The sequence below is a fragment of the Myotis yumanensis genome, unplaced genomic scaffold (assembly GCF_028538775.1).
Source record: "Myotis yumanensis isolate MYYU_CA2020_CCGP unplaced genomic scaffold, mMyoYum1.0.hap1 SCAF_14, whole genome shotgun sequence".
In the NCBI taxonomy this organism is placed as follows: Eukaryota; Metazoa; Chordata; class Mammalia; order Chiroptera; family Vespertilionidae; genus Myotis; species Myotis yumanensis.
In genome coordinates this window covers 22,518,417-22,533,349 of record NW_027223765.1, presented here as the reverse complement: position 1 = coordinate 22,533,349, position 14,933 = coordinate 22,518,417, and the positions used below count along the sequence as shown (strand labels likewise).

The window sequence follows — 14,933 nt, the reverse complement described above, 5'->3', positions numbered from 1 at the left end:
GAATTTATGTTCCCTTCCCCTATTTACCATTAAAAGTTTCCAATACTCACTATACAATGATAACCAGGACATGTATTGCTAAGTACCAAGTGAAGTATTTGTTTTATTTACGTTCTTACAGGCTTAGCTTTCTGGCTTTGTACTTTCTGTTCTATCACTTTATATCTAGCAGCTCTTCCACAAAATCACTTAGTCCATTAAAAGTTTCTCTCTTTCTGTTATAAGGAGCCAAGAATGCATTATTACATTTTTCTATATGAAGTATGCCATTAAATAATAGCTTGTACACTCATTAAGCAAATGTAATTGTGAGAACAGATTGACATTGTTAAAGTAAATTACTCCATTTGTTAATAGTTTCATTTCAAGTGACCTTAATTGTATTAATTGTGATACTAGCAAATTAAATTGAAGAGCATTAAATACATTGTTCTAATATGTCCTAGAGAAGCAAATTTTCCATTACATCAGCAAAGGGAAAATGATTATATGTCCCCCACCAAAAGTTTCACACATATGCACACACAATGGGTCAAAGAGAAAAGGTCTCAGTATTTACTATTATTATTTTAATATGGGTTGCATGGTACGAAACAGACCATACACAGTAACTGAGCCTTAGATAAATGGATAATTTTAAGGCATCTTTTAATCTCAGATTAAACAGAAAATACTTCACCATTATAAAGAGTTAAAATGTTGAGAATGAGGAAACAAAGACTAGTGTAGAGAACTGCAACATGCAAATAAAATTTTTTAAATATTACAACTCGGAGTAAACCAGGTATTACTTATTAGATGCCTAGTATCAGTACATAAGGATATATATTTAAAAGTTATGGCCCTCATTCTGAGAAGAAATTATAAATTCAAGAGATTAACAATACAAACTGTTAACTCTGTCTTTACATTAAAAGCTATACTCCTTAGCCTGATTTACAAAACCTCATAATCTGGCCTTGGCCTACCAGAACCATTCTGTGTCAAGTCCTGTCATTCATAGTGTCTCGCCCACAATGACTTCCTTCAGTTCTTCAAATATGACAAGCCTAGGTATTTCCTTTGTATGAAATCTTTCCTTTTGTGTTTCCTTCTTTCCATCTCTCTGTCTCTGCCTGCCTGTCTCTTTCTCCCTCTCACCATCTGTGCATGATGGCTCCTTCTCCAGTATCATTCATATCTAGCCGACATAGCACCTTCACAAAGAGATTTCACCCAGTCACTCAGGGTAATATTACCCTATGTTAATTCTTTGCCCAGTATTTATCACTCTCTCATAGTTTTTCTTATTTCCATACTTTTTCATTTTTTACTATGTCATGCTAAAATATGAGTTCCATTGAAAGAAAGCACTTGGTGTACTTGTTTAATAGTCTAACCCAGATACTAGATGATCAATAAATATTTTTTAATTTATTTTTTCCTTTATTAAGATATTACGCTCTTGTGGCGTGAGGCCTTATTCAGTGTGAAAAATATATATGCCTCTATAATCTCTATTCATTTATTGAGTATCACTGCAATTTCTTAACCATCATGCCAAGATTGAAAATCTTTAAGTTCTATAAAACAGATATATTCACAAGTCTGATTAAAGATTTAAATTGATAGTATTATTTGTTCTAAGCTTCGTCAAAATCAGTCATAAACTATGACTGATTTAAAATTGTCACTAAGCAAATATGCTAGGATGCCAATTGCATTAAATTTCTCTATATTTGGAAGAAGAAAGAATGGGGGAAATAAAGTAGGAGAATTATTATTTATGTACACATATTCCCATAATATAAATGATTATTTGACTCACATATTGCTTTATACATGACTTGAGTAAGTAAAAGTAAATACTCATTATTTATTGATAAATCAAGGCTAGCAGGTGTTTTTTCTAACTAAAACCAAATAGATTTGTAAGTTGAGAAAAGACAAATAATCACTATAATTTACAGGAATACAGTAATTACCAAATGGTAGAATATCAGATCATTTCCAATGACTCAAGAAAATTATATTTTTAATATTGGAGATGTAATAAAAAGAAAATGACCATTTAAAGTAAATAACTTAAGATATTATAATTTTTATGATTTATTTGCTTCTTAATTTCTTCCATTTAAAACATTCAGATTTTCCTAAAATGTGAAACTAAAACAGCTTGTTGCTAACATAATGTTTCTTCCCTTGTGTTTTCCTATATTGCTCAGATGGGACTCACAGAACAGTACAGTCAAGCTCCAGAGTAAAGTACAAGTATTATATGAAAAAAATTTTATTTCAAAACATATATTTGATTATCAAGTAAACCTTTCTTATAGGAAATGTATAGGGATGGCAAACTAATGTAACTTATTTTCAATTTTCATAGAATACAAGTTAAGAATGAAAAATACTGCCGCACATATTAATCATGAGCTCAGATTAATGATGAGCTCAGATTAATCATATTATCGTTAGGGTAAAATGCATTCTCAAAGCTTCACCCAAATGTTATATTAAAGTGTAAGTTAACCTTCCTCATCAGTTAAATATTTATCATGGATATTTATCCACTATCTTTTTCTGTTAACTCTGAATCAGATTTTGAGCTCAATTCCATCCACTCAAGTGAGTTAGAAGTATTTTGAAAATGGCTTAACCACATTATAGATCATCAATACTCTTCCAATCACCAAATCATAGATTTCCTCCTTTTATACTCTTTAACTTATGCAATCCTTGAAGCACTGACCACTTTGGACCTTCTGGAAGCTCTCATATCTGTAGCTTCTATAACTTTGGCCTCCTCCATCTTTCCCCTAATTTCACTATTCCTCCAATATTGTCAAAATACTGCTCCCTCTATTCAATGTCTAATCATGGAGAATTCCTACAAATCAATCCTCAGCTCTCTCCTGTCTCTTTCTTTGGGTTTCTTATCTGTCTTATACTTTGAACTGATATCTGGAGAATGACTCAGATCTCTAACTCATGACCTTTCAAATTTAAGCCTCTCATTTCCAACTTTCTTTTGAACAGTTTAATTTAGAGGAACTGGGCATGTCTTGGTCATTGCTCTCTGATTTCACTTCTACTTACTGTCATACCACTTAAAATGTTTTTAAGGAGCCATTTCAAAAACCATACTTTTTTAAATCCTTGCTACTGTTATTTAAGAACTTCTAAGTTACTCTCTCATTTATTTTACAATCTTTATCTTTGACAAAGCTACTGTTTTCCTTGGTGATTTTATAGCCTTGCTTAGAGTTTTTCATATATCTAAACTGCCTTTTTTCTTGATATCTAGGGAGATTTTTTATTAAAAATTCTTCTTGCAAAACTATGCAGATAGTAAAAAGATCAGTGTTACCAGGGATAGAAGGATGAGGAGAGGGGAGAGAAGACAAATAGGCAGAGCACAGAGAATTCTGTGAAAATACCCTGTAGGATACTTTTAATAATCAATGCATCCTGATACATATGTCCAAATTTACAGAATGTACCGCACCAAGAGTAAACCCTAATGTAAACTATGGACTTTTGAGTGATTATGATGTGTCAATTTAAGTTCATCAATTCTAACAAATGAACCACTCTGGTGGGGGAAATTGATAATGGGGGAGGCTATGCATATGTGGGGGCAGAGGGTATATGGGAAATCTGTACCTTCTTCTTAATCTGGCTGTGCACCTAAATCTGCTCTCAAAAAATAAAGTATTTAAAATAAAAAGGCTTCAAACCTATCCAAATCAAAGTAGATGAAAATCATTACACAGAACTAAAGGAGGTATTGAGCTGGTTTATTGGCTACCACTAAGCTATATTCCACTGAATTAATGTACTTATCAAACACTTATATACTATTCCCATATCCCCTTCATAACTTCCATCACTATATTACTCTATACTTCATCTTCCCTGACTTTATCCCTTCCAAAACTTCCTACTCTGCCCTCTTAAAATGCCCTTGCATGACAGCAAACTTCCTTGTATTCTCAAAACATCAATGAATTCTTTCACCACCAACTTCCTTGCCAATTGGTCTACTTACTAGTATTACACTCTCCTGACAAAACCCCTGTCTGCTTCACTTTGTGGCTAAATCCTAGGTGCTGAATTCTGCTGGAAGATAATCATCCAAGTTTACAAGCTTGTATCACCTATAAATTAGGATGTCTAATCTAAACTTGGCTCCCAAGGTTATGTATTCTTTATCAACTCAATCTAACCGTTGTCAATCTCTACAAATCACTTTCAGCAAATTATCTCCCCCTAATTTATCAAAAAAGAGATGGAAGCATCAGTGATATTTCATTGAACTCAGTGATATGCCACTGAATTAATGAATTCACTATACGTAAACACCTTTTTCCCTTCCCTCCTGTAATTACAATGAAAATAATGACACTCTCTCTGTCTACAAATAGCTTCATCTTGGCTCTAGACTGCATCTCCTCTGAATTTCCAAGACCCCAAGACTCTTCTTCCATTGATTTTAACTTTTTCTTCAAGTACTACCATAATTTTTGTATAGAGCACACAATTCATTTATCTTCAACATGGAGTATATATTGAAGACAATGGGTTCTTGGGAGATTACAGAAAGCACCATGTTGGTCATAGTCACAATGACTGCTCAGTGGAAGCGTCTATTTTCATGAATCTTTAGCAAGAGAGCCATGAATGCCATGATCAAGAGTATGAATTTTTATTATTAGTCAATGGAAAACTACTAAAGAGCTGTTCAGGAAAGGGACATTGTCCCCACCCCCAAGATAACTCCAGCCAATTAGACCAAGGGCAGAGTTTAAGGTGAGTAAAATGATTCAGGTAGCATCCTATACTTTGGTCAGGTATCTTCAGAAGAACAAATACATCTTTTACTCAAATCTAAATCCACTTCAACTACGTGGAAAGCAATACTAAAGATCATAACAGAAGAGTTTTAATATATCAACGTCAATGAACTATTTTAATTATTACCGATTTATTCAGCAATAAAGCCAGGCACTCTCTTATAGTTCTAAAACTCTATGATATTATAACAAAAAGAAAGGAAGGTTTGAGACAAAAACAAAATTACCAGAGGCAAAAAATGAAGTAGGCAGGATATTCAGAAGAACTTAGATTTTTTAAAGTAGGTTACTAAATATTTTATACATGAAGATAGAAAGAAAGCTTTGAAACAGATCTACACTAATAAAAGAGAAACATGGAAATTAGCGTACAACCGCTACCCTTCCCATTGGCTAATTAGCAAGATATGCAAATTAACCACCAGCCAAGATGGCGGCTAATTTGCATACTGCCGGCAGGGCGGGACAGTGCCAACCGCCAGCTCGCCTCTATCAGGGCTGGCGGCAGAGGTCCCTGCCCTCATCCGGGCCTCCCGCGGGTGACCCTGGGCTGGCGGGTGGGACCACGGTGTTCGGCACCCACTCGCCCTCATCCGAGCCTCCCTCGGGGGACCCAGGGCTGGCGGGTGGGACCCTGGCAATCAGGCACCCGCTCCGCCCTCATCGGGGCCTCCTGCGGGGGACCCAGGGCTGGCGGGTGGGACCCTGGCAATCGGGCACCCGCCCTGCCCTCATCCGGGCCTCCCGCGGGGTCCTGGGGGCCGCAGCTATCGGGTACCCACCTGGGTATCCCCTGTGCAACGGGACCCGGGCGGCAGCAGCGATCTGCCCGCCGGCGCATCCCATGTGCTACTCAACTCGGGCGGGCAGGTCGCGGGCATGCCCAGCAGCCTCAGTCAGTGCCTCAAGCCCCAGCAGCAGCAGCAGCAGCAGCAGCAGCGGCAGTGACAGTGGCAGTAGCGGTGGTGGCAGTGCCCGCGACCTGCCCGCCCAGGTGTGAGCGGCCCCAAGCGGGCAGTGCTTTCCATCAGCCTATGGTTGGCGCACACGCATGCAGGTGAAATCACCAGCGCCTGCTTTCCCACAAGCCTGAGGGGCTCAGGCCTATGGGAAAGCAGGCACCCTAAGCTGGTGATCCCAAAGGCCTGATAGCCCGGCAGTGGAGGCCGTGTTGGGACTGGGGAGTGGTGAGCAGGCAGAACATGGCCCTGATTGGGCCAGTCGCTATGACGCCCACTGTAGCCAGCACACCGCCTGATCAGGGGGCCAGCAGCCAACTTCGCAGCCCCTCCCCCCTGCAGGCCTTCCCCTGATCAGACTCTCCCATCCACATCGAGAGCAGGGTGCTCAGAGCCTGGACCCTTCCTGGCAGCCCCGAGTCCCTGGGGTTAAGAATTCTGATGGCCCTGCCAGAGAGTAGAGGTGCCTGAGGGACAGGGATAGGGACCACAGGCCTCCAGGGAGCACTGCAGAGTTGGCAATGAGAGGAGAGGGCCTGTGAAGGGGGAGAAGGTGAAGCCAGTGGACATCAGCCCAGAATCCAGCCCTTCCCCTCCAGAGGCAGCAGGACCTAAACCCCAAACCCCAGCCAAAATTGGAAGAGCCTGAGGGAGCTTCAGGAAACACTACGCAAAGCTGCACATTGAGAATGAGAGATTTCGTGAAGCCCTGACCCAGACCACGCTGCGGCTGGAGCAGCTCAAGGTGGAGTTGGAGCACGCCATGCAGAGGCAAGAGCACTTTGCAGAGAGGCAGCCATCCTGGAGCTGGCGAGATTTGAATGCAGGGCCCTGGAGTGCAAGGCCACTGAGCTGGAAGAGGAGCTGAAGGGCCTGTCCAATCTCCGAGCTGACAACCAGTGCCTCAAGGATGAGAATGTGGCCCTGATCTGCGTCATCAGCAAACTGTCCAAGTGACCCCGGAGGACTTGCTCCTGCACCCGCATTTATACAGCTGCTTTTGCCACATGCACCCCTTCCCTCTGTGAACATGAGTGATAGGGCTGTCGAGGAGTCTCTGAGAAGCCATAACCTTCCTTGAGATCTCCAGGTTAGGAGGGGAGGACAGAGCCCCAAGGAGCCAAGGGGGCCATCTGAGGCCAGGTAGGGGGACCAAGGCTGCAGGCAGGACCAGAAAGGAACTGGGGACCAGGAAGTGCCAAGACCAGTAGCCAGGACCAGAGTGGTCACCCAGAGGTCCCCTCTCACGTGTGCTGCCACCAGTCACCCCTCCAGGCCCTGAGCAGGGATCCTAGAATGTGCCAAGCATCCCGCCGGCCTGGGCCAGGTGAGCCTGTATACAGGGTCTGTGTGCAATAGGGAGGGATGTCTTCTATTTTTTGCTGTCCCCTCCCCATCGCTCTCCTGGGCAGGGGAAGAAGGTCTTTTACAGACATAGCATAGGCACCACAAGTTAAAGTTGTGGAGTTGCCAAAAAAAAAAAAAAAAAAAGAGCAGGCCGGCTGGCCAAATACCCCCCCTCTTCCCCCCCCCCCTGCCCCCCGCCAGCCACATCCTTGACCAACCTGCCCCACCACAATAGGCCCACAGACCCTCCCCGTGGCTATCTGCCCCTGATTGCACCCCCCCACCCCAAGAGGGGGCAGGGCTGGGCTGCCAATGTCCTGCAGCCCCTCCCCAGGTTGGCCCCACCCTTGATCCCCCCACTCCAATAGGGGGCAGGGCTGGCCAGCCAATCTCCTGCAGCCTCTCCCCTTGCCCAGCCCCACCCCAAATTGCCCCCCCCCCCCCCCCGCACCGTAATCAGGGGAAGGGCTGGCTGGCCAACCACCCATGGCTCTTCCCCCAGGCCACTGGCCCTGATCACCACCCCCCAACCCATTTGGGGGGTGGTTGCCCAGCCCACCAATCACAGCCCCTCCCCATGGCCAGCCCCACCCCCAATCGGCCCCCCCAACCCCAATCAGGCTGGTGAGGGGGGCGCAGTTGGGAGCAATCAGGCCGGTGGCAGGGGGTATTTGGGGGCAAATAGGCTGGCAGGGGAGGCAGTTGGGGGTGATCAGGCCAGCAGTTGGGGGTGATCAGGCTGGCAAACAGAGTGGTTAGGGGCAATCAGGCAGGCACGCAGGCAGGTGAGTGGTTAAGAGCCAGCGGTCCTGAGTTGCGAGAGGGATGTCCGACTGCTGGTAAAGGATCGGGCCTAAACGGGCAGTCTGACATCCCCCAAGGAGTCCCAGATTGGAGAGGGTGCAGGCCAGGCTGAGGGGCCCCCTCCCCCAAGTGCACGAATTTCGTGCACCAGGCCTCTAGTATTATATAAAAAGGCATTACATTAAGTAGTAATTATCTAATACTATAAAAGCTGTAAGTAAGAAGGCATATAAAATTGAAGCTAAAAATACTGGCAATATGTAACAAAATGCTATTCTCAAAAGAGACCTACTAGAAAAAAATATTCTTTCATCATGAGCAACAATCTCTTATAAGCTTGTGAAAACAACTAGTCATTCCAGGGTTTCCCTAAATCTTGATACTGTTGTTTTCAGTTTAAAATAAAATTATTACTTTTTTATTTAATTGGTCTCTAGAAGTTAGATGCTAAGAATGAATAACCATTAATAGTTAAACAGTTTGCTTTTTTATGGTTTCAATTGAATTACAGGAAACTTGTCAATTACTAATTAATACCCTTTGTTCAAAGACCTGGGAATTTAATTCATGTATATAAACAAATTTAATAGGTCACAGAGAAAATGTCATACTTGCTATGCTATTCTCTATTTGAAAAGGCAATTCAAGCAGTTAAAAGCTTAATTCACATGGAATATATGCCCTAAGATTTTGCATGTATATATCCAAACAGTTCTTTTTTCCTGACCTCACCCACTTTCCTCAACCACCCATGAAATAGAGTTTTTCTCTATCATTCCTATTATGTGGCTATTTTCGATAATGCTTTCCAGAATACTCAAAATCATTTAATTCAGTAATGTACTGTTTTTTTTTTATAAATGTTTAAATTCAGATTTGAGAAATTAAAGACTTATTTACTTGTGGAATCTATAACAGGGATTAAGAAGAAAAACATCAATCCTACACAGGGAAACCACTGATTAAAGTCCAATGTTTGACTACTTAGAAAATGAATCATCCACATATTCCCTTGTGGGAAAAATGTACAAAAGGCTTCAAATACATGGAGAAGAACATGAAAGACATATATTAAAATAAACAAACATACTAGAAAGGTGATGATTTTTAAAGTAAACATGACAACCCCATTAAAATGCAACACACGTTTTCTGCAAAAGGGAAATCTAAAAAGATGAAATAGATGCTTTATATAAAATATTTACATATACAATGTGCAAAACCCACTACGGTTAGTAACCTTTATGGCTTTGAAGAACTAGATATTTACATATCTTTCTTTCTGCATATGTGTGTGTGTGTGTATGTGTGTTTTGTATATATTTTTAACAGTTGACAGCTGTTTTAGAGCATACAGAGATGCCAAGTTGAATGAGGGTCTTGATTACTTCAAGATTAGCTATCTAAAGTTTCTATTCATTTTAAGTGTTGTTAGTTGGAAGAGTCATTAGTCACTTCCTTGTCTCATAGAACATCAGCATACATTTACATTGTTAATGAACATTTGGGGTAAATGAATTAATGGCACTTTTAAACATCAATTCAGTCCTAATAACTTTGTATGTCATAGAAATGCTAGGCTAGGATATAAACGAAAAGCCTTTTCAGTAAAGGTAACTACTCATTCCTGCAACAATAAAGGATAAAATTAATTTAAAATGTTTTTAACCACTTTTTTTTAAGACAAGCATCCATATTTAATAAACTAGACCAGAAGAAAAATATGCATTTAAAAAACAAAACACAAAATTCTATGCTCTAAAATAAACATTTTAGCCAGAAAATTTTGGTGAAACTATTTTATATATGCCTAACCCAAAAACATATTCATAATATCCACTGATATAAGGGTTTGTAAAATAATTGGACTTATTTAATTATGAGTGATTCTTACAGGTATTGCATTTAAAAAAATACATCACTAGGGAAGACAGTATTTTTACCAATGAAATATTTAAAATGCTGAAACTGAAATGGGACAGTTATAATTTTTTCATTTTTTTTTTATATTTCAAAACCTTAAACAGCAGCCTTTTTGAGCCCTTTTAAATAAAAGCAAATATAAAATAAAATACATTGTATGGCAAATTATACTATTTTCAATAACACACTCCATAAAGTCAAGAGCTTGAAATAGCCAATTTAAGGGATCAATTATTTTTAAAATTCCAAAAATATGAGTTAATTGCAGATATTTATACCAATATAGAAAAAAATTGTATTTGAAGTATATAAACCACATGTAAATTGACTAATTATGATTTTTAAAATAGATTTCACAATCCTGATATGTGTATTTCATGAATAAAATATTACAAGGAGTTTTCTTAGTCAATAAGTCAACTTTATCACTAAGTGAATCATTTAAAAATAAGGATAAGGTTTCAAAAGTTATCACAAATTCATTTCCTTCTAATACACCATATTATTACTAATACTAAAAAAAGAATACAGAGCTCTAATATATACTACACATTTGACAAATTTTTACGGGGTTGGCCCTGAATATAGTTTATTTTTTAATAATCTATCTTTTAACAATTTAAATGCATAGATCTGTAAAAGTACAACATAAATTTTAATTTTTTTTTAAAGGAGAATCTGGCAAGTCTTTTATTCTGGAGTAATCTCATCTTGCTGGAGGGAAAAAAATCCCCGTAAAATCAACACCAAAATGCTCAGACTTCTCTAAAAGAATTTTGACAAAGTCATTTTGCATTTCAGCATCCTTATCTATAATAAAAGCGTAATATGCTAATTAGACCAGACATCCTTCTGGACAACCTTCCGGGCAAAGCAGGGGCCGGAGTGAAGCCCAGGTCCCAGGTGCCAGAGGGAAGTCGGTGCTGGCAGCAGGGGGAAGACCTACTCTTGCACGAATTTCATGCATTGGGCCTCTAGTACTAAAGTAATTGTTTAAGTTTATGGTTTTTAGAAAAACAAATGGCAGTGCATTAAACATTTGTCTGTTTTGTCTATAACTGAAAGTAGACGTTTTGTGGTATTCACTCCTGTCAGTGCTCTATACCTATGCAGAGTTGCCCTGCTTGGTTTCATCCACAGGATTACACACATAAGGTAGGCAGAGCTAACTGAAGGCCCTCTGCTAGGTTTCCCAGTAACCACAGTACGTATCTGTATACAAAACTCACCTCCAGTCCTGTTTGAGTAGCTAGACAAGGGGTCAATGCCCACTTCTTGTTCTTCCGGCTGCAGAGGATGTCTAGTTTCAGACAAGGAATGATACATTGTGAAAACTGGATGGTGTCAGCAAAAGAGACTCCCTGGGAGATGAAAAATATAGGAAAAAATGATAAATATGTTTTCTTTCTGCTATGACTGGGAATAAATAAAGGACTAAATGATTAAATGAGCATTACAGACATTAACAAGTTTTCTATAGGCTCCAGGGAATGTTACTACACATTGGTAGCATATGCAAAGATTGAAAAAAGTGGCACTAAATTTCCATGTCAATAATTTCTCCCCTAATCTGAACTTCATTGGTAACCTTTGCCTCAATGCTCAATCACATTGTCAATAAACTGCACAAAAAGTTGAACTATAAGTTAAATTTTGATCACATTTGTAACATCCTTTTGTTTCACTGTCAAAATAATACATATTTACAATAGAAACTTTCAAAATATAGAAAATAGAGCAAAATGAAATCATAATTGTATTGTACTGCTGTTACCATTTCAGTTCAATTTACATATCCTTCCTGCCTTTCTACTGGGCATTAAAAAAATACACAAACACACACACACATATATATATATATATATATCTACATATATCTATATATATAGCTCAGGGGTCCTCAAACTTTTTAAACAGGGGGCCCCACTTCACTGTCCCTCAGACCGTTGGAGGAATGGACTATAGTTTAAAAAAGAAACTACGAACAAATTCCTATGCACATTGCACATATCTTATTTTGAAGTAAAAAAACAAAATGGGAACAAATACAATATTTGTATTTGCATGTGGCCCACGGGCCATAGTTTGAGGACCCCTGATATAGATATATATAGATATATGTATCCTATATAATAAAAGCCTAATATGCTAAGTGTCCAGTTGTCCGGTGACCGGTCGACTGTTCAACCAATCAAAGGGTAATATGCTAATGATATGCTAAGGCCGCTCAACTGCTTACTATGATGTGCACTGACCACCAGGGGGCAGACAGTCAACTGGTCAACCAGTCATTATGATGTGCACTGACCACCAGGAGGCAGATGCTCCAACTGGCAGATTAGCTTGCTGCTGGGGTCCAGCCGATAGTGACTAAGCAAGATGGGCCGGACATGCCCTGGAACCCTCCCGTGGTCCCTCCCTGGCTGGCCAACCTCCCACATCTCTCCCTGGCCAGCCAGCCCTGATTGGCCCAGATCCGGACTAGAGGAGACGGGTCTGGACACGCCCTGGAACCCTCCCATGGTCCCTCCCCAGCCCTGATTGTGCACCAGTGGGGTTCCTCGGCCTAGCCTATGCCCTCTCTCAATCCGGGACCCCTTGGGGGATGTCGGAGAGTTGGTTTTGGCCCAATCCCACAGGCCACTCCCCTCAGGAGGGTGCCAGACTCAGGGCTCATAGCTGGTGAGTGCTGCTGCGGCAGTGGGAGCCTCTCCTAGTTGGGACTGATAGGGCGTGACCCAAGGCAGGCGCAGTGGAGCCAGGATGAGAAGTGGCAGGTAGGAGCTGCAGGCTGCGTTGGTCTGCGGGTTTCAGCCCAGTCCCCACAGGCCACCCAGAGGGAACCCACCCATGCGCGAATTTGTGCACCAGGCCTCTAGTATGTATGTGTGTGTGTGTGTGTGTGTGTGTATATACACACACACACACACACACACACACATATATATACTTTTAATGTGATCCATCATGCTAAACATACTGATTATATGAATTATTGTGTTTTCCTTTCCATTAAAATCTGTATTATCACTTGTAATGCATCCCTACTATTCCATTATGTAGCAATAACAATTTAAGGTAACCAATTCTTTATTAGTAAACAATTAGGATGCTTTCAGTTATTCAACATTATAATCCTCATGATAAATACCTTTTAGTAATATCTCTGTGTCACATCCATGATTATTGTCTTAGGATAAATTCTTATAAGTGTAATTGCTGAACCAATTACACTTACTTTTTGTAGTAAGGTTTTGGCAAATTTTGCTCTAGAAAGATTTGTACACAACAAATTAACCACCTATATTTTATTTTATAGTTTTGAACATCTTCCTCCTAAATTCTTATATCAATAATTCCCATCTACACAAAGATTTCTGAAATTAAATTATTTTTGAACTTTCAAGCTATACTAACAGAAGGAGAGGATTAGGTAAAACCAATACTGGGGAAAGCAGAAAACTTTTGTCTCTAACATTTAGTAAGAATTTCTAAAGCTGTAAATCCTAAATCCAGAAATAGGATAGTTGTCAGTATTTGCTTGTATGTAAATCAATTAGCATATATTGAATACTTATTATTGCTAAAAAAGAAATAGTAGGCCCAAAATGGAGTCACTAAACCCCACATCTGCAAAGCAAGACTTAATACTTAACCTAATTGCATTTTCAGCTTCTTCCAGGAATGTAACCTTTAACCAATCAACCTGGAATTACCTGGTCAGCACTAGTGAGGTAATCCTCTTCCATCCCCATAGGTAGGTTAATGAAATATGAAACAATCTACTCTCTTCCCCATTCTGCCTATAGAATCCTTCCATTTTGTACAGCAAGTTGGAGCTCCTCTCTATTTGCTCGATGAGATGCTGCCCAACTCATAAATCATTGTATAAAACTGATTTTCAAATTTACACTGTTGCATTTTTTATATTTAATACTATACAGAAGAAATCTGGGGAATATAATCTAGTACAGAATACCAATATATAGAAGATTAGTTATATTATAAAACAGAATCTGAGAAATTCTGCTGAAGTCCTTTACTAGAGAGAAGTGAGGATCACCAACTCAAATGTCTAAGGGGGTCAGGCAAAAAGCATTATTAATCATAGTTAACATATACTGAGTAATGAATATGTGCCAACAAAAACTACTCTTCATGCTTCACGTATACTCATCATTTCATCTTCTCAACAACACTATCTTCATCTTCATTTTCATTTTACCAAAGAGAACACTGAGGTATAGAGAGATTAGTCTAGAGACACACAATTAGTAGATGTTGAAGCCAGATATGAACCCATCCTCTTTAACTCTGGAGCTAACAATCTTTATTCCTACACTACATTTGGCTCCCATTAGTCAATGAAATAAATAGACAATTTATAAAATAAGGAGGTATAAGAGGATAGGGTCTGTGAATAATTGGAACATCCTTTATTCTGATTCAATCTTTTCAAGATAAGCTAGAAATCCAGAATTTTCAGTGAGATCTCTTTAATTGTAAGGGTTGGAAAATAATACAAATTTTAAGAAAAAAGAACTTTATGAAGCAAATTAAACACATTTAAAAATTGTATCTGGCCCATTAACTATTTTAATGTATGTCCCTCAGCCCACCCTGCACCCTCTCCAATCTGGGATCCCTCAAGGGATGTCTGACTGCCTCTCACAATCCAGGACTGCTGGCTCCCAACCACTCGCCTGCCTGCCTGATTCCCCCTAACCGCTTCTGCCTGCCAGCCTGATCACCCCCTAACCACTCCCCTGCCAGCCTGATCAATGCCGAACTGCTCCCCTGCAGGCCCAATTGCCCCTAACTGCCCTCCCCTGCCAGCCTGGTCATCCCTAACTACCCTCCCCTGCTGGCCTGGTTGCCCCTAACTGTCCTTCCCTGCAGGCCTGGTTGCCCCCAACTGCCCTCCCCTGCTGGCCAAGTCACCCCTAACTGCCCTCCCTTGCCAGCCTGGTCACCCCCAACTACCCTCCCCTGCAGGACCAGTCACCCGTAACTGCCCTCCCCTGTAGGCCTGGTCATCCCTAACTGCCCTCCCCTTCCTGCCTGGTCG

General features: G+C 40.4%; 1 protein-coding gene across 1 annotated transcript in view; it reads right to left on the bottom strand.

Annotated features, from left to right (window-relative positions):
* TBC1D5 (TBC1 domain family member 5) overlaps nucleotides 1-14,933 on the bottom strand; it is a 421,112-nt gene that overhangs the window by 254,393 nt on the left and 151,786 nt on the right. The window contains exon 4 of the mRNA XM_070433344.1: nucleotides 11,095-11,226. Within this exon, the coding sequence (XP_070289445.1) occupies nucleotides 11,095-11,191 (97 nt within the window). The 5' untranslated portion in view covers nucleotides 11,192-11,226. The remainder of the gene's footprint in view (nucleotides 1-11,094; nucleotides 11,227-14,933) is intronic.